Source organism: Aquarana catesbeiana, linkage group LG02 (assembly GCF_042186555.1).
Source record: "Aquarana catesbeiana isolate 2022-GZ linkage group LG02, ASM4218655v1, whole genome shotgun sequence".
In the NCBI taxonomy this organism is placed as follows: domain Eukaryota; kingdom Metazoa; phylum Chordata; class Amphibia; order Anura; family Ranidae; genus Aquarana; species Aquarana catesbeiana.
Genome location: NC_133325.1, coordinates 557,895,267 through 557,916,177, shown reverse-complemented (window position 1 = coordinate 557,916,177; position 20,911 = coordinate 557,895,267). Strand labels below are relative to the sequence as shown.

At 42.3% G+C, this 20,911-nt stretch overlaps 1 protein-coding gene across 1 annotated transcript in view; it reads right to left on the bottom strand.

Annotated features, from left to right (window-relative positions):
- Positions 1-591: 591 nt before the first annotated feature.
- Positions 592-20,911, bottom strand: part of BLTP3A (bridge-like lipid transfer protein family member 3A) — a 151,834-nt gene continuing 131,514 nt past the window's right edge. The window contains exons 19-21 of the mRNA XM_073616011.1: positions 19,417-19,525; positions 5,027-5,115; positions 592-907 (exon numbers count right to left, since the gene is read on the bottom strand). Coding sequence (XP_073472112.1) covers positions 797-907; positions 5,027-5,115; positions 19,417-19,525 — 309 coding nt within the window. The 3' untranslated portion in view covers positions 592-796. The remainder of the gene's footprint in view (positions 908-5,026; positions 5,116-19,416; positions 19,526-20,911) is intronic.

Here is a 20,911-nt window from a genome sequence, read left to right as displayed (position 1 = left end):
GGTTGGATTTTCCTTAAAGTGCTTGTAAACCCTTATATATACCCAGTGAAGTGGCTGGCCTCAGGTTATACACTTATCCTCTTACATAAAGTTGTACCCGTTTATCTGCAGTCTTCTCTACATCCATTCAAAGTCCAGAATTCATAAAGTTTGTCTGAGTTCAGAAAAAAGTGGGTTGAGAGCTGAAGTGACACACTGCAGAGCTCAGTGAGGAGAGCTCTGAGAGCAGATTGGAGGGAAGGGACCCCCCTTCACACGAACAGAGCTGAGGCGGTCCATCAACTAGAGGGTCCCTCCCCTGTCACCTTTTTTCTCTTGGTGTCAGGAAAACTCATCAGAAGTGACTCATGCTGATACAGAGGAATGAAAGAGCAGACAGAAATGACACTTAGTGCTCTTAACGGAGACACACTATAGAGGGATAGGCTTTGTTCATTTTTCATGTCTGAGGTTTACAACCACTTTAACTATAGGGAGTTTTTCCTCACTTCCGTTCTGCAAGACTGAAAGTGAGCTAAAAGCTCAACAATGGGGAAGAGGTCAGCAAGAAAAACTTAATGTAACCCTTCCCAAATTTACCCATACAATAACCAAATTGACTTCCACTTTAATAGTAATTTTCATCAAAGAAAGTGTTTTGTTAATCTATAACACATAATTACAGTCATTTCCTATACAAGGTGCAAACACAGTTGTCGGTTTCACTATGAAACCGGTGCAGTATATGAAAAATATCACATTTACAGTAACATCCAGTCCACAGATTAAAGTGGTGGATTTTGTGGACAACTTTCAATCAGATGTTAAATAGAGGGTTATATTTCCAGATTTCTTGCAGGAGCTTCTCCTCTTGTTGTTTTTGCTGTTCAAGTTTTGCCCGAACAGCTAGCAATTCTTGCTGGAGCTCCTGCACAATAGAAATACCATTAGTGATTGGAATGCGCATAAGACTAGAAAAAAAAAAAAAAGACAATGAAATACGTGCTTATTACTTTAACACAGCACAGGAAAAAATGGCAAGAATGCAATCAACTTATAGCAAGAAAGAAAAGTGAACAAGTAGAGGAGTAATTTGGCAAGTACACAATTCCTCAGTGCACAGCCCCACTATTCAGAGACTTAGGAGGCCATACACTTGTTTCTAATTAACAGTATGGACAAAAGTCTTTGGTGCATACATTTTAAAAAAGGAGTGCAAATTACATTGTATAGCAAAGAGACTGTTTGGACTAGTTTACACTTGGGATCAGGAGCTGAAAAAAAATAGGCAGTTAAGCCATGGTTTTACTGCCCTCCTTAACACAACACAGAGGCAGGAGGGGGTTGTACATGCTTTGCAAGGTTTCCACATCCTGCGGAGAAGTTATTGCCCTGCTTAGCTTAGTATCGTCTGCAAATACAGAGATTGAACTGTTTATCCCATCCTCCAGGTCCTTTATGAACAAATTAAATAGGATTGGTCCCAGCACAGAACCCTGGGGGACCCCACTACCCACCCCTGACCATTCCGAGTACTCCCCATTTATCACCACCCTCTGAACTTGCCCTAGTAGCCAATTTTCAATCCATGTACTCACCCTATGGTCTATGCCAACGGACCTTATTTTCTACAGTAAACGTTTATGGGGAACTGTGTTAAATGCTTTTACAAAATCCAGACACACCACGTCTACAGGCCTTCCTTTATCTAGATGGCAACTCACCTCCTCATAGAAGATTAATAGATTGGTTTAGCAAGAACGATTTTTCATGAATCCATGCCGCTTACTGCTAATGATACCGGTCTCATTACTAAAATCTTGTATATAATCCCTTATCATCCCCTCCAAGAGCTTGAATACTATTGATGTTAGGCTAACTGGTCTGTAATTCCCAGGGATGTATTTTGGGCCCTTTTTAAATATTGGTGCTACATTGGCTTTTCTCCAATCAGCTGGTACCATTCCAGTCAGTAGACTGTCAGTAAAAATTAGAACAATGGTCTGGCAATTACTTGACCAAGTTCCCTAAGTACCCTCGGGTGCAAGCCATCTGGTTCCGGTGATTTATTAACCGGTTCCCGACCGGCGCACGCCGATGTATGTCGGCAGAATGGCACGGCTGGGCAAATGGGCATACCTGTACCTCCATTTGAATTCCCCGCCGTGCCATTGCGTGTGCGCCGGGAGCTCCGTGAGTCGACTCGATCGCCGCGGGGATACCCGCGATCACCTCACAGAGAGGACGAACGGGGAGATGCTGCTGTAAACAGAATCTCCCCGTTCTGCCTAGTGACAAGTGTCACTGATCACAGCTCCCTGTCATCGGAAGCTGTGATCAGAGTAATGACACTGCTAGCCCATCCCCCTACAGTTAGTAATCACTCCCCTGGGACACACTTAACCCCTCCCCGCCCCCTAGTGGTTAACCCCTTCAGTGCCAGTGTCATTTACACAGTAATCAGTGATCGCCGCCATTACTAGTAAAAAAAAAAATTATTAATAAAAATGCCATAAAACTATCCCCTATTTAGTAAACACTATAACTTTTGCGCAAACCAAACGCTTATTGCGATTTTTTTTTACCAAAAATATGTAGAAGAATACGATCGGCCTAAACTGAGGAAAAAAATTTTTTTTTTATATATTTTTGGGGAATTTTTATTATAGCAAAATGTAAAAAATAACGTGTTTTTTTTTCAAAATTGTTGCTCTTTTTTTGTTTATAGCGCAAAAAATTAAAATTGTAGAGGCAATCAAATACCACCAAAAGAAAGCTCTATTTGTGGGAAAAAAAGGATGTCAATTTTGTTTGGGAGCCATGTCGCACGACCGCGCAATTGTCAGTCAAAGCGGCGCAGTGCCGAAACGCAAAAAATGCTCTGGTCAGGAAGGGGGTAAAATCTTCCGGGGCTGAAGCGGTTAATGTTAAGTTTCTCAAGTCTAACTTTAATTTTAATTCTGTCCTCTGTTAACCATGGAGGTGCTTCCTGTGATGTGGCATAAGCATAAACACTGCAGTTTTGGTTACTGAAGCCCCCCGATTCCCTCGTGAAGACTGAGGAGAGGAATAAATGCAATACCTTCATCATCTCCCCATCCTTTGTAACCAGATGTCCTTCCTTATGGGGCCAATATGGTCTGTCCTCCCTTTTTTAATTGTTTACATACTTTAAAAATTTCTTGGAATTTTTTTTTTGCTTTCCTCCGCTATGTGTCTTTCGTGTTCTATCTTAGCCACCCTAATTGCACCCTTACATTTCTTGTTACATTCTTTATAAAGTTTGACTGCTGATGAGGATACCTCAACCTTATATGTGTTTTATGTAGGACAAAAAAAAATGCAAGATGTAGACTATTGTTTCTGGGCTGTACTACGGACACAAATATCAAACGCATATGTGGTATCGCTGCGATGGTCAGGAGTATAATTTATTTTGCGTTGTTCTTTGGTGGTAGGTTATGGTAGTAACAAGAAATATACAGCTAATCTTTAATTTTTTTTTTTTTTTTTGGGCCAGTATTCCTTTCATAATAAAAAAAAAAAAAAATCAGGATATATCCATTACCATTTACCACCAAATGAAAGCCCAATTTGTCCTGAAAAAAAACAAGGTATAATCCACCTGGATTAGACCATTTTTTGCCACACACAAATCAACTGGCCACTAGTTAATGAATTCACAGCTTCAACAATTCGGTGTCTCAGACCTTGAAGAATAGCAGGCATAGGTCGGATAAACACCCTTTCTTTTATTGTACCCCCACAGATAAAAATCGCGGGGAGTAAGGTCTGGTGACCTGGGAGGCCACAGACAATGAACAAGATCTTGTTGTCCACCTCTTCTAATCCATCATTCTGGAATGGCGTAGTTTAGTTAACGCCAGACCTCCAAGTGGAAGTGAGACGGGGTACAATCTTACATGAAAATTAAGTAATTTGGATCTTCATTAAGTTGGGAAAACAACCAGTTTTGTAGCATGTCCAGATATGAAAATCCTATCACAGTTTGCTCGGCAAGAAAGAAAAGTCCATAAACTTTACTTGCAGAAATGGCTCAAAACACATTCAGCTATAGCGAGTCTCTTTCATGTTCGACGACTATGCAAGGATTTTCACTTCCCCAAATTCTAACATTGTTGCGAATAACCTTGCCAGGGGAATGAAACGTTAAGTCATTCGAAAAAATTAGTCATTGGGAAAAATTGTCCACTTCCATATCCTGCAGAAATGCAGCGCAAAATTTGACCCTTCTGTTATGGTTGCAGGATGCAATGCCTGCAGTAACTGCAACCTGTACGGCTTCATATGCAGATGGTTTTTAAGAACATGCCATACCGCTGTGTGGCACTGAATAAAGCTTCTAGGCCGGCTTTTACCTTTGAACCTTCCTCTATCTAGTGATGTGCGGAATGTGCCTCTATCTCTTACAGTTCGTTTGAAAATAAAAGTTAAAGTCTGCTACATCTTTTTGAATAACCCTGTATATCAGTAATAAATATATCAAATGTAATTGCGAATACCTGTAAAGTAAAAAAAAAAAAAAAAAAAGAAAACAGCCTTGGATGCAGATGTTGCTAGTGTCAATCTTCTTTGACTCCGCTCACATCATATTAATGCACAAAAACTGTAAAACAGTTTTTCTTATATTTGTACTTTAATTTGAATTGATCTTTTTTTGTTACTGGCACAACACAAATCAGGACTGCAGTAATAGATGCCAAAGAAAAGAACAGGGAAAGAGAATGTAATCACACAACAGTGCTGCAGGTATAAGGTACTTTGAGGATTAAAAAAAAAATACTGTGATATGACATATAGGATTTATGTGAATTAAATATGGCAATTAACATATCTCTGTTTAGTATTACTAAGTTTTTTTGTTACAGTTCCACTTTAAAGAATTCCAATAATTGTATATGTCAACAAAGGATTCTTACTTTTATGGATTTGCCCTGTAAAACATTTACCTACTGAATGTACTGTATATATTTTTGATGTGTCCCTGAACGTATTAACAAGTGCAGTGCTAGTTTGCTCATCTCACCTCTATACTTTCAGGTAATGTTTCTGAGCTGTTGTTGATATGTACAAAAGGATGTGTTGCTCTGGATACAGGGTCTGAAGATTCTTCACCTAGAAAAAAATGTTATAAAAAATAAATTGCATTTATAAAAATAGATAGAACTCCAAAACATAGGATACCATATTGGTCCTTATAGATGCAGTCAAGCAAATGCCCAGACTTGGACCTACCTGCATCAGTTACTGTACCAGCTTGGGTACTCTTAAAAGTCCCAGCCTATGAAAACTTTTCTAGTACATTCACTTTTGCAACCTGTTTAAAATAGTGAATAGCCTAGCAGTGCCCTATTGAGGAGGGCTTCTTGAAAAAAAGTGGCAATCCCTGCAGTGGGTCCTGGCCATTTCATGTCTTAACAAGACCGACTGTCCCTGTAGAGCAGGGGTACTGAATAAAAAAATCACAGGGAGGTCCAGTCAATCAAATATTCTTCCAGAAGAGGTCTGAATCACATGTTTGTGTGGTGATGCAGATCCTTTACATCAAAGCCCCCCCCTTTCCTCTTAGGCTACGATCACATCTCTGTGACTGGAGAATATATGAAAAATCGAACGTGTTCCTGACCTGCAGAGAAATGTGCTGTTCTTTAGCAGATGTGCAAGAGTGACAATAATTCTTAACACACATTTTCCCCCACACATCGCTAATCTACGGCACATTTTTGCATGCACCAAACCACATAGGGCTGAAGCACCAAGCGGCTTGGTGCAGTGCGATTTAAAAGAAAAAAAAAAAAAAAGGTCAGAACTTCTTTCCCTGGCTTTCTTATAGGGTAGTCCTTTAAAATGAATGGGCTTCCCTACCTGCAATGTGTATGCAGATCTGAACTGAGCCTCATATCACGATCCCTCTCTTTACATCAAAATCCCCTCTGTACATTACTGTCCTTAGTCCCCCATTACTATCCTCAGCCCCTCCCACATTACTGTGCTCAGCCCACCCATTACTGTAATCAGCTCCCCCATAATTGTCCGCACCCTCCCCATAACTGTCCTCACCTCCTCCATTACTGTCCGAAGCCCCCATTACTGTCCTAAGCCCCCCACTACTGTCTTAAGCCCCCCCAGTACTATCTAAAGCCACCCCCCCTTTTTTTGTCCTCAGCCCCCTATAACTGCAAGCTGGTGATTGCTTGCTAGGATGCCCTAGCAAGCAATCACCTGCCTGCGAAAATCACCTGCCTGTGAATTCGGGAAGCAAACGCTCTGTGCAGAACTGTCCTGCCTCCCGCTGTGGGCTACGAGGATGACAGTGGTGATGGCTGCAGGGCACAACAGGCTTCTAAATGGCACGGCAGACAGGACAGGGAGTCAGTCCGGATGTGGTCTGCTGTCTGCCATTTAGTGATGCCCGCTGTAGAGGGTAAAAACCCTGTGGATAAGGCATTATCCTTCCTGACAGGCCCTGTCCTAGAATCTGGCATTGCGATCATGTCCATCTGCCAGACCCTAGCTGTCTGGTCCAAGGTAATGCCTCAGGATTCTGGATCTATCGTATATCCTTCTGTTTTCCAACAACTGGAACTCATTCATGTGGTCCTACTCTACTGTGTTGATGGGTTAGCAAATATTTGGTATGCATGGTCACTGGCTTTTACAGCCTTGTTATGTCCAATACAGTTATCCTTAAGCTCTTAAAAGATAGGAAATAGACTCGTCTCAAAATTCTACCACTTCACCTAAAAAACATATTTCTCTAGGTGCTAGGCTAGAAAGTTCCATCCCAGTAGTCTGCAGGACGAATCCCATCTTTCCTCCAGTCTGGTCTGGGTCCCAAAGCCTCTTTTCTTTCTAAGGTGGCTTCTTCCTTTCACCTCAACCACAACATTGTTCTCTTTTTACTATGCCCTGCTCAACATCATACTAAGGCGATTGTCTGGATGTGATACACACTGTTCAAGTCTAATTCTCAGCTACTGTTCTTTCTACAGTGTCTGATATTTTGGTTGTTTCGTTCCTGAAGGTCAGCTTGTTTCTCATTCCACTATCAACAGGTGGATTCAGCAGCTCATCTTTCAAACCTATAGAGCTCAGGACAAGGTTCCACCTTTCACTGTCCATGTGCACTCTACCAAATCTGTTAGTGCTTCCTGGGCCTTTCAGGCTCAGACATCTACTTCTAAGATTTGCAAGGCTGCCACCTGGTCTTTGGTTCACATGTTCCTCAAGTCATATCAGGTGAACATTCAGACCTCAGCTGATGTCAGCTTTGGTCGTAGGGTTCTTCAGACAGTTCTGTTGGTTTTGTTGAGCCTCCCTGTTCACCTGTGCATTTTTGTAGGCCTGTTAGCTTTTTGTTTAATGTATGATTAAGAAAAACTGGGATTTTATCTACTTACCGTAAAATCCCTTTCTCTGAGTTCATTGACAGAGACAATGACATTCTTTGACAACAGGGTTTTATAGTGCCATCTACAGGAGTAAGACACTAGGCAGAAAAGAATACAGCACTGCCTATGGGCAGCTCCTCTAACCCCCTCTGCTACAGAGGTAACAAAGCAGTTACCGTGCACATTTTATGTGACAGACCAACACAAAGTGGCACATAATTGTGAAGTGGAACGAAAATGATCAATGGTTTTCAACATTTTTTACAAATAAATATCTAAAAAGTGTGGTGTGCATTTGTATTCAGCCCCTTTTCTCCGATCCCCCTAACTAAAATCTAGTGGAACCAATTGCCTTCAGAAGTCACCTAATTAGTAAATACAGTCCACCTGTATGTAACTTAATCTCAGTATAAATACAGATGTTCGGTGAAGCCCTCAGAGGTAGAGAACCTTAGTGAACAAACAGCATCATGAAGGCCAAGGAACACACCAGACAGGTCAGGGATAAAGTTGTGAAGAAGTTTAAAGCAGGGTTAGGTTATAAAAAAATACCCCAAGCTTTGAACATCTCATGGAGCACTGTTCAATCCCTCATCCTAAAATGGAAAGAGTATGGCACAACTGCAAACCTACCAAAACATGGCAGTCCACCTAAACTGACAGTCCGGGCAAGGAGAGCATTAATTAGGGAAGCAGCCAAGAGTTCCATGGTAGCTCTGGAGGAGCTGCAGAGATCCACAGCTCAGGTGGGAGAATCTGTCCACAGGACAATTATTGGTTATGCACTCCACTAATCTGGCCTTTATGGAAGAGTGGCAAGAAGAAAGCCATTGTAGAAAGAAAACCATAAGATGCTCCATTTCCAGTTTGCGAGAAGCCATTTGGGTGACACAGCAAACATGTGGAAGAAGGTGCTCTGGTCAGATGAGACCAAAATTGAACTTTTTGGCCTAAAAGCAAAAAGCTATGTATGGCGGAAAACTAACGCTGCACATCATCCTGAAGACGCCATCCCCACCGTGTAACATGGTGGTGGCAGCATCATGTTGTGGGGATGCTTTTCTTCAGCAGGGACAGGGAAGCTGGACAGAGTTGATGGGAAGATGGATGGAGCCAAATACAAGGCAATCTTAGAAGAAAACCTGATAGAGTCTGCAAAAGACTTGAGACTGGGGCGGGGTTCACCTTCCAGTAGGACAACGACCCTAAACATACAGCCAGAGCTACAATGGAATGGTTTAGATCAATGCATATTCATGTGTTACAATGGCCTAGTCAGAAGTCCAGACCTAAATCCAATTAAGAATCTGTGCAAAACTTGAAAATTGCTGTTCAGACGCTCTCCATCCAATCTGAAAAAGAGCTGAAGCTATTTTGCAAAGAAGAATGAGCAAAAATCTCACTCTATAGATGTGCAAAGCTGGTAGAGATATACCCAAAAAGACTTGCAGCTGTAATTGAAGCAAAAAGGTGGTTCTACAAAATATTGACTCAGGGGGGCTGAATACAAATGCACGCCACACTTTTCACATATATAGTTGTAAAAAATGTTGAAAACCATTTATTATATTCCTTCCACTTCACAATTATGTACCACTTTGTGTTGGTCGATCACATAAAATCTTAATAAAATACATTTTAGTTTTTGGTTGTAACATGACAAAATGTGGAAAATTTCAAGGGGTATGAATACTTTTTCAAGGCACTGTATAGCCAAAAAAGCTTTGGCTTTACTTCACCTTTCAACACAAAGCAGTGTAAGAAAATATAAACTCAAATAGAAGTGTGGGTGCTGTGTCCATAAATTAACTCAGAAAGAGATTTTCCGGCAAGTACAAAAAAAAAAAAAAAAAAAAAAAGAAAGAAAAATATTTTTTCTCTTATGTTCATTAACAGACACAGCTCTTATATTCTTTGACAATAGGGATGTCCAAAAGCAGTGCCTTAATGAAGGGTGGACAAACCAAACAGAAGGAGGGGGCTTCTGAAGTACCAAAAGAACCAAAGAGAGTGTGTGGCCACAGGATGCTGATTAAAAGAAGATTGCAAGGGCAGAAACGTGGGCCTTAACCACTTTCGGATCGCCGCACGGAGATATACGTCCTTACTTTAAAGGGGGATATCGTTATGGCAGCAGCTAGCTGGGCATGGAGATGAGTGAGGGGAAGATGGCCCCCACCCGTCTCCATAACAGTGCAGGGCGGAAGCAACGTCATAACATCACTTCTGCCCATAGCTCTTAAAGGGCCTTTTTTTTTTTTTTTTTTTTTTTTTAAATGACAAATTTTTTTTCTTTTTATCGCATTTAAGTATAAATATGAGATCTGAGGTCTTTTTGACCCCAGATCTCATATTTAAGAGGTCCTGTCATGCTCTTTTTTCTATTACAAGGGATGTTTACACAAGTGACACAATTTTTTTTTTTTTTTATACAGTGTAAAAATAAAGAATAAAAGGTAAAATAAATAAGAAATTTTTTTTTTGTTTTACTTAAACGCGCCCTGTCCCACCGAGCTCGCGTGCAGAAGCGAATGCATATGTGAGTAGCACCTGCATATGAAAACAGTGTTCAAACCACACGCAAGGTATCGCCGCGATTGGTAGAGCGAGAGCAATAATTCTAGCCCTAGACCTCCTCTGTAAACGCAAAACATGCAACCTGTAGAATTTTTTTAAACGTCGCCTATGAAGATTTTTAAGGGTAAAAGCTTGTCGCCATTCCACAAGCGGGCGCAATTTTGAAGCGTGACATGTTGGGTATCAATTTACAGGGCGTAACATTATCTTTCACAATAAAAAAAATTGGGCCAACTTTACTGTTGTCTTATTTTTTAATTAAAAAAAAAAGTGTATTTTTTCCAAAAAAGTGCGCTTGTAAGACCACTGCGCAAATACGGTGTGACAGAAAGTACTGCAAGGACCACCATTTTATTCTCTAGGGTGTTAGAAAAAAAATGTATGTTTGGGGGTTCTAAGTAATTTTCTAGCAAAAAAACCCATTTTTAACTTGTAAACAACACATCTAAAAAAAGAGGCTCGGTCCTTAAGTGGTTAATATTAGTCAAAGCTAGCTTTTGTTCAATGCTCCATTCAAGAAAGGCCAAACCGGAGCCACTTAGAAGGAGCAGAGATGGACACCCAGAGCTTTGCACCAGTTAATATAAGCTTTCCAAGTGTTATGATAAATGTTCCGAGAGGTAGACTTGCGTGCCTTCAACATTGTAAGGATCACCAAACCTAGCAACCCTTGGTCTCTCAAAACCTGGTCTTTAACATTCAGGACATCCAAAAGCATTCCAACTGAGAGGTGGGCAACACAGTAACCAAAAGCTAAAGATCTAAAAAAAAAAAAAAAAAAAAAAAGAAGGAAACTGGGTACTGCCTGCAGTTCAAAGAGCCATCTAAAAACACCTAATGCTCAAAGCTGGCATAAGACAAGGTCTTAACATTCAGCTGGTAGAATTTAGAGTGTGAGCAAAAGACCAAGTGGCAGCCTTGCAAATCTGGGAAAAAAGTTGCTTAGTATCGAAAAGCCAAAGAAGCAATCACAGATCTAGCAGAATGCACCTTGAGAGGAAACAAACCTTTACACAATAGGTTTGACTGATGGGAAAGAGAAGCCGATACATCTTTTCAGGGTACATCCAGGATGACAAATCGTCAATCAGTCTTTCTAAAAGAGGCAGTGTCTGAAAGATAGAACTCACACAGCCTGAACCACATTCAAATAATAGATGGAAATTTCCTTTTGGTGAACTGGAGACAGACAGAGGGATGGAAGAAAAATGTCCTGGTTAAGGTGAAAAGAAGATACAACCTTAGGCAAGTAGAAAGTGCTAAGCCTCAACATCACCTTGTCCCTTTGCAAAAACAAAGAAGGTTCTTTGTAAGATAAGGTCGTCTCACATGAGTTTCGAATGCAGTTTCTGAAGCGCAAAGAGAACCAGGTTCCTTTCCCACAGTCACTGGAGAATGGATGGGGGAGCTACATAGGAGACCCCCTGTACAAAGACCTTATTCAAAGTGAGAGACCAACAGTATCTGAAACCTGATAGAATTCAAAAGCTTGACCTTCGACAGTGCCAAGAGCCAAACACTGGTCCAGGTAAACTCCTGGGGTGGAAGCTCCGATACTCATACCAAGTGCAAGATGTCTTTCACATATCATGATGGACCTTGTAATTGGCCCTTGGAATAAAGGATCATAACGATCGGATTGCATACAGGCATACCACAGCTGTTTGTGGCAGGACAGAGCAATGAGGATTACCAGAATGCCATGCATCTTGATCCTGTCGAAACAGATGTGGAAGAAGCCATCCGAGGTGCAGAAGAGAGGCAATAGGGCAGAACAACAAACTGGTAGTGCAGGGGCTCCACAGCAAAGCATTGGAATTTCAAACATCTGGAAGGATGGGGACATGAAGGTAAACATCCTTGATTTTCACAGAAGCTAGAAAGTCTGCCAGGTGAAAGAAGGGCATGACAAATTTGGTAGACTGAATGCAGCATTTCTGTACTTGAGTACATACATTCAAAGCATTTGTTACCCCAACATTTCATATTCCTGATATGTGCCTGCTGTACCATGTACTTGTATGAAAAATTCTCCTGTTCTCTTTGTATTGCTTAGTTTGTGTGAGATCCCTGGAGTTCCTGCCAGTCCCTCTGCTTTCCTATTAAAAACCGACCACACTAAGCAGGAGAGCACACCATGGTCAGTTCTCTAGCTATGCTGGGAACTCAGCCTGCTCTCCTCCAATGATCAGACTCGCCCTGACTCGCCCCACTTGCACAGCCTTTCACTGTGAAGCTTGGCAAGCTGCTGTTTCTCCTGCCCAAGCTCTTAAACAGCTTAGAACAGAGATAATGTGATCACTTGTAAGAAAGTGGTAAAAAAAAGATATTTAGAATGTTTTTTTTTTATATCCATACACAGATGTTTTGCCTTTCATGTCTATTTTAAACTGAATGGGTTGTTTTACAAGGTGACCTTTTACAAATCACTTTGAGGATTCAACATGGGGCAAATTCTAACTTTGGATATGGAACAGTGAACCGGCTCGAGTAAGACTTCTGAAACCATTCTGCCACCCAAACTGAACAATAACACTTTGATCCAGAAGAAGCGAGGGGGCTTAATGGAGGCCTGCTAATCTGTGTGGGAACACAGGAAGGTTAGATGTGAGAAACCCAAGAGTGGGCAACCCTGGGATATAACCTTCTGAACAAACACACAAAGGTTCCACAGTCCAGCATTTTAGCCAAAGTGCCCTCCACATCTGTACTGACTTGAGACACATACGAGAAATTAGATCAGAGATATGAGATCAGCAAACCATCACAACTGAAGTCTAATGCTACAGGTATACATTCCACGCGTTCAATAAGCAAGGGGTAAACTGCAGCAATGGTTGGATTTCTTAAGGCATTTTGACCAATCTGACATGTATAGCCCCCTGTTCCTAAAATTGGGGCAATAGTGTAAATTTAGTTTTTGTGAAATTATATATATATATATATATATATATATATATATATAAATATATATAAAGTCGGTGTGACGAAACATGTCAGGGCGTGGCTGTACGGCAACCATCTGAGCTAGTGTGCGACGTGCTGAGCCGATTCAGGAAGCGGTGATCAGAGCCCGAGTAGCGAGTGGTGGTGAGAATATATCCACGCACCTCGGGTCCGCCGTGACCATATTGCACGGGTTTGGGCACATACTGGAAGTTTGCTGTGATATTTATTGCTCGTTTTTAAAGAGATTCATGTGAGTGTAATGGTTGAAGTGTACACAGTGGCTATTAAATTTGCTTTTACGATATCACACTATTAGTGCAATTTTTATTTACATGTGGAGCGATCCTGTATTTACACAGATGGAATTTGGAGTCTCTGGTAAACCTGTGAGGTTTTCTCACGTCTTTTTGCCGAGCACGAGAGTGCGAGGCATATCTAGTTTAGAAGTGTTTTATCTGATGGGAGAGGAATCACTGACACTCGGGTGTGGTGGATAATTAAAGAAATTCTACACATAAATCAACGATTGCATCAAGTTTATGGACTTTATCATTTATATATTTATATTATATTATTTTCACTACTGGCACAGGGTGATTTATGTGATATAATTTTGTTTGTGTTTGTTTATGTTGTAGGTCTGTGTAAACAGGCTTTCACCATATCACTTTTAAAGTGGTATTTAAGCACCGCTTATATTCATTTTTTTGCACTATTGTAATAGAGTTTAAATTAATATACTATTTCACATTTTATTTATTTAAAGTGGCAGCTTCACTGAAATAATTTTTGTATTTGTAGGGGCAGTGGTGGGAACGCAAGAGGAGCGGATTTTGCTTGGTTACCATTGGTTTTTAAATTTAGTTTTTTTGGCTGAGCTGTAAACAGCTCAGATTTGATTGTATAGTTTATTTGGTTTTGCTCTAAACTTAACTGATTGCATTTCTCACTGTTGCCAGTAGGTGTCACTGGTACCACAGGCCAGTATGAGAATTACAACTAGGTTGAGCTATTGGCCTGAGGATGTGTTGCTGCAAGTTCTGCAAGTAGGCCCAGAAGCCTGTCTGGGGCCTACTGATCCCCAGTCCTTAGGCTGTCTTGCCTGTGTGGAAGAAGCCCGAGCCAAGCTGAGGAGATCCAGGGGAGGACCCTTGCCGGATTGAGCCAGGATGAAGGCTGGTCTCTCAGGAGGGCCTGGTAACTCATTTGGAGGACGCACCTATAACTAAACTACTACTGTTGCCGGATGGCTTAAAGGTTCTGACACGGTGAAGCTGAATCATATTCTACAATCTAAACCATGGTAACTAGCTCCTGCCTGCTAAGTCTGAGAGAAAGGCTTGTCCAGGAGTTCTTCTGGCTGCTAAGTCTGTGAGAGATGCTTGTCCAGAAATTCTACCGGCTGCTAGGTCTGTGTGAGAGGCCTATCCAGGTAGTCAACGTCTGCTAAAAGAGAAAGCTGTTTTACCTTTGGATTCAAGGAGTCTGTAAGTGATCTGCAAATGGTATCTGAAACCTCCCCTAACCCTCTCTCCTACTAATTCTTTCAAGTTCCTTATTAAAGCGGAGTTCCACCCAAAAATAGAACTTCCGCTTTTCGGAATCCTCCCCCACTCCAGTGTCATATTTGGCACCTTTCAGGGGGGAGGGGGAGCAGATACCCGTCTAATACAGGTATTTTGCTCTCACTTCCGGGCGCCTTCTCCGTCTCCCCCACTATCTTCTGGAAGACACATAGGTCCCAGAAGACAGCAGGGACCAGTGGGATTGCACGAGACGCGCATGCGCAGCAGGGAATGGCTTCACTTCCTGATTCCCTTACCGAAGATGGCGGCGCCTCCACCCGCGAGCTGAGGGACGGGTCGGCTTCGGGTGCCAACATCGCGGGTGCCCTGCACAGGTAAGTGTTCTTATTTTAAAAGTCAGCAGCTGCAGTATTTGTAGCTGCTGACTTTAAAAAAAAAAATAAAATTAGGCGGAACTCTGCTTTAAAGCATTGCAAATATATAAAGTGACCGGCGCCCAGATTCTGTTCTAACTTCCCATTATAGCCATAGACTCAGCCCTGGGGTGAATGTAAGCTTGCCCCCTGTCTCTGGAGGTACCTCCTTGCTCCCAGTAGACCCAGGGGGTGCATCCGCCTGAAGCCACGTGGTCAGATGGTGCTGTATAGTGTTGGAGACCATGTAACGCTTGGTATGTTATGCAATATGTGCGGAGGACTGGCCATACATCTCCGTCCGTTTGTTCATTGCCTGCACTGCGGGGAGTACCTGTTTGCTGTGGAACACCCTACCATGCCGCCCCGTGCCTACAGAGTTGATTGGGCCACAGGTGTTGCTACAGTGGAGGCTGCTGCTTTTGCTCCTGCTGGGAAACCTACACTCATCACGCCTGCTACTATGAGTGTTTCATTTGATGATGTCGCTGCTACTGTTACTAAAGTGCCATCATCAGACATCGCTACTGTGCCTGCTGCACCTGTCCAGAAGAAGGTGGGCTATGTAAAGGCACCTTGCGGCCGGGGTTGAGGCCTACCCCAAAGACCACCAGAAACGGGATCCGAGGAAGGCGTCATTCCTGGGAAATCAACGTCAGGAACTGGTGAGAAATCTGGGACAAGCATTTCAGTGGGGTCAATGTGTAAATATAGGCCTGCGGAAGAATAAAGGGATTCTTAGCTGGAATTCTTGTCTGATTTATCTGGTGATGATGAACTGTTTGAATCTATATCACAAGAACTATTGTGGGCTAATAGTGAGGGTGGTGCCTCTACCTTCACTTTCCCAGATTAGGCAGCTTTAGACTTTAGAGAGACATCAATAAGTATGCAAACGCCAAGTGTTACTAGTGAGCCTCTTCCTAAAGTTATCAGTCCAGCTGAAACTAAAAAGTTGTCTGCTAAAGCCATGGTGCAAAAGTCTCTGAATCTGTGTGTGCTTCCTGGATTGGGGAATACCAGAGCCTTGCCAAAGCTTGCTCGCTTACAAAGAGGGCTCAACAAAAGAGTTGCTACAGAATATGGCCTGGAATTTCCATATGTTCCTTCGGAGACTATGCAAGAAATTGAATCAAAGCGAGAGGAGTGGTACAATGAAGCTATCTGGGACTACCTGTCTGTACCAAAAGCCTTTCAGAAAAACTGGATATTTATCTGTCATGGATGAGCGTTATGACGGATGCATGCTTCAATGGAACTATGGCTGGGATGTCTACTCTGACAAAGTGGTCATCTGTAGACCTGGAAAAGAAGATGTTGTTTACTATGTTACTACTGTGGATAAACAAGGGAAGCCGGTTATTTTGCCAGATCCTCGTTTCTACTGGTAACCATTTTAAAGGGACTGTCATAGTTCAGCTGGCAAATATCGGTCTCTGCTCTAAAGCAACAGTTTGTTTAAAACTCAGAGGAGAGTCTTCGGTCCTTTGAACAAAGACTGAGAAAAGTTCTTTACTCTAAATGGACTATGGGGTACATAGCCAGATAGTTCTAGGTTTAGAGAACTTTGTGTTCAAGATTTTCTACATGTGTACAGAAATTTCAATACTTTGCCACTAAGGACTTCTGCAATACTGATTTCTGCCGCTAGATGGTGGCTAAGTTACTTATAGAAAGGGATGGACTTTTAAGTTAAATTCTAGTTTGCTTTGCATTTAAAATGTGGAAGAAAGTTTCACTCTCCTGGGAGTGAGGCTTTCTCCCAGTTGATCAGTGATACTGTTATGTGTTTCTGTGTGTGTAACCTTGTTCTTTTTCAGGTAACAAAGATCTCCTATCAAGCTGCTAAAGTGGGGGCAGTTAGATAGATAGTGAGGTTCCTGTAACATGTTTGATGTGAATATACTGTTGATTGTTGTTTGACACTGTAACCTTCTCTTACTGCCTTACCCTTCTTTTCTCCCATCCAAGTTTTTTTTTGGTTAAGATACCTACTCTCAGGCTTGAGAGTTATTGTTTTTTTTATTTTTCCTTAGACACTGAGGACATTGTCTCCCTTAGTGGGAGGATTGTGTAGCCCCCTGTTCCTAAAATTGGGGCTATAGTGCTAATTTAGTTTTCGGCTAAGATGTAAACAGCTCAGATTTGATTGTATAGTTTATTTGGTTCTGCTGTAAACTTAAAGCGGTAGTAAACCCGCACTTTTTTTTTTACAAAACAAACAAAAAAACCTGCAAGGCAAAGGCATAATGAGCTAGTATGCAGCGCATACTAGCTCATTATGAAATACTCACTTTAGAACGAGGCGCTGGTATCTCACCCGATCCACGCCGAGGGAGCTGACATGTTGCCTCGGCGTGTCTTCCGGGTATCGCGGCTCCGGCGCTGTGAGTCACTCCCGCACACGCGGGAGTCTTTTTCCCGGCAAGGTCTGGCAGTTCTGCCGGACTTTCAGCCGGGCCTTAACAGCACATGCGCCGCATGACGTCAGGGGCTGCATTAAAAGTAAATATCTCCTAAACCGTACAGGTTTAGGAGATATTAATTTTACCTACAGGTAAGCCTTTTTATAGGCTTATCTGTAGGTAAAAGTTCAAAAAAAGACTATACAACCACTTTAACTTAGTTGTGCATTTCTCACTGTTGCCAGTAGGCATCACTGGTACCACAGGCCAGTCTGAGAATTACAACTAGGTTGAGCTATTTAATGATTGTTCTTTTTCCAGAACAGCCCATTAGGAGGTTCCTGGCCGCTGTGCTTTCTGGGAAGGGGGGATTTATTGGGCAGAGCCCAAGGGGGGCGCTACACATGGTTTTACAAATTAAAGTCATAGCAAGGACCGCCTCAGAGTACTCAAGAAATCCAGACTGGAGGAAGGTGAGGGTTGGATGGAGTAAGGTGACCAAAGTTACTGTAGGTGGGCAGCAGAAAAAGATCAAAGATCAGAGTGCCATGTAGTTCTTTGCAAGCAGGAGTGGCAGTGGGGAGATGTTTCCTCAATACTGAATAGTGAAAAAAAGAGCATGGATCACACGCGTCACTCTACTGAACAAATGAGGTCAGTCCTCAGTCCCACATCAAAAATTGAGGTGAACAGGGAATGAAACTGCCCAGAAACCTATGCAAATAAGGTAGTTCCCAATACTTTGCCTGACCAGCCCACTTACTGAGTCTTTATATACAAGGTGAGCACTGAGACAATGCAAGGGGCTCTGGACCTGGAAAGCACTCCGTAGATAACTTACCAAAACAGAGTCTAGAAAGAGCCCTACACAGAATGCAGCATCCAAAGTTTACTTCCATGTTGGCCCTGCAGTGGATTCCGAATGTGGAACTCCAAAAGCCAGGCGGAAGATGGCCATGCCAGATAATTCCGGCAACCAAAAATACAAAGCTCCAGCAATGATGTAGAGAAGAGTCCTGATTGGAAAAAAAAATTAAGAAAACAGTGCTAGGAAAGATAGGTTCGTCTTAACACAGCAGAGATGAAGAAAAGATGTCCATCCCCCTAGAACACTAGCAAAAAAGACGAAAACATGCTGGTAGTAGAAGATTATCCTGCGCTGCTCTGCAGTTTTTTATTTGCCAGTGACCAATCCTCCTATAGGAGTCAGTATACCCTGAAGGTTAAAGACTTCCTGTGACCCTCGATGGACAAAAAAAAAAAAAAAAAGATTTAAAACAATTAATCCCTGTTCTTACTAGCTGTAAAGTATAAAGTACAAACTGAGATTCTAAAGTCATGCTTTAACATTTTTGACAGCTCTAAACATCTGCTTCGTGTCTACATTGGTGGGCTGGTAAGTTGCCAGGATTCTGCTCCCCTTGTAAAATACAGTTATGATTTTGGTGCCTTTGTTTGACGTTTGAAAATAAATTTCCCCAAAAAAGTCTATAGCTACAGAGTTGAACAGGGGCATATTTTTAATTGCTTTTACGGCTTGTTCATAGGTGTGCCCAGCGGGCAGGAAGCACAGGCGACTGAACTGCGGTTTACCTTCCAACAACCGCCCACCAATCAAAGACATGCAGCCGATCAGGACTGTATATATGCCGTGGGAGAAATTAGACCCCCTGTTGTATTTTTGATAGGCAGTACTTCTGCTAAATAGAGCCATAACCGAATTCAATGCATGTGGCTGTTGCATAGTGGGTCTGCATTTTCAGGGTTAAAATAGGCAGTAAGGAGGAGAAATAATGCCTCCTCACCTCCTGTCACACACACCCTATGATTCACCAAGAGCTGCCAAACATCATAATGAGCTTTTACTGCTCATCCAGAATATGTAATACTTTAGTGTGAATAGTCTGGGCACAGGTTTGCTTTAACAAGTATCTGTTGGGTAAGGAATTCCTATTTCTTCCTTGGATTTTACTTTCCTCAGCAATACAAGTGCATTTCAAAAAATATCTGTGCACAAGCATGCATTAAACATTTTACTAAACAGTGTTTAAATACCTGTTGCACCCATGTCTTTGTAATGCAAGCAGGTAGACCCCTCTTTCGCTTGCATTAAGAAAAAATCATACAGAGTTATAGTATTCAGTAGAGTCCTTACCTATGAGGCGGAAAACGCCATCCTCTTTCCGCTGTACCTTGAGGTTCTTCAAAGAGAAGGCAACTGGCTCAGGAGAGATTGGAGAGGGGTAAAGTCGTGGCCCATCATCCTGTTACACATTAATAAACATGTTTTATCTCAATGCTTGAAAGTGCCATGCACTCTACCACACTATGGTTTACCATTTGTACAGATGTCACGTTTTAGCGCAAAGTCATTGTAAATACTTCAGACTTAAATGAATGGTACACCAGTAAAATTAATGTGATAATTTAAAGCAGAGTTCCATCCAAATTGTGGAATCTCCGCTTATCTGCTTCCTCTCCCCCTCCGTTGCCACATTTGCCACCTTTCGGGGGGGAGGGGGGAAGACAGGTACCCGTCCCCACTTCGGAAATTCGGCCCCCCTCCTCCTTCCCCTACCGCCGAGCCAATTCAGAAAGCGCAGTAGGAAACCAGCTGTTAAGTCGCAAGGCTTCACTGCCGGTTTCCCTTACAGGTAATGGCGGCAGCAGCAGCCGAGAGCCAATGGAAACATCGGCTGGGGTGCCGACATTGCTGGATTCCAGGACAGGCAAGTATCCTAATATTAAAAGTCAGCAGCTACAGTATTTGTGGATGACTTTAAATTTTTTGTGGGGCGGAAGTCCGCTTTAAGTATAGCAAGGCAATAATGATGTTCATAAAAAGCAGAAACCTAAAAGCAGCCAACCAGTTTTCGGATTGCTAAACTCAAATAATAACCAATACTTTTTTTGCAATTGGCCATAACAATAAGCAAAAAAATAATAAAAATAAAAATTGAATGACAACTACTATGTACTATCGATATGTGTCATAATACAAAATGCTACATAATAATGCATACATACAGTGGGGAAAATAATTAATTGATCCCCTGCAGATTTTGTAAGTTTGCCCACTTACAAAGAAATGAAGGGTCTATAATTTTTATCATAGGTGTATTTTAACCCTTTCGCCACCAGGTCAGTACGTCGTACGTACCCAACGGCGGGTGGCATCACACACAATCGGGTGGCTGCAGCCACTGGGATTGTGTGTGAAACTGACAGGTAGACTCCTGCCTGTCAGTTGAGAGCATTCAGGCGGCTCTGCTGCCGCCCAATCACTCGCGCACACACACCAGGTACCGGTGCCCCGCCCCCGTGTCTCGCCATGCTTACCGGGCTTCGCTTGCCCATCGCGGGCCTGGGATCTCCATGACGGTGCTGGTGGGTAGAGGGGAAGGAGGAGAGCTCTCCTCCCCTTCTTCTTGTGACCCGGAAAGTGACGTCTCTGACGTCCCTTCAGGGTCAAGCTCTTGATGTACCCGGCTCGCTTTCCTGGGAAAGGATGTTTTGCAATGAGATCTGCATTGAAAAACATTTAGTGGAGCACAGGGGAGACATGCAGGGTCTTTTAGACCCTGCATATCTCAATAAAGAAAACCTGTCACATAAAAATCATCACATAGGGAACTGTTGAAAACAAGAGA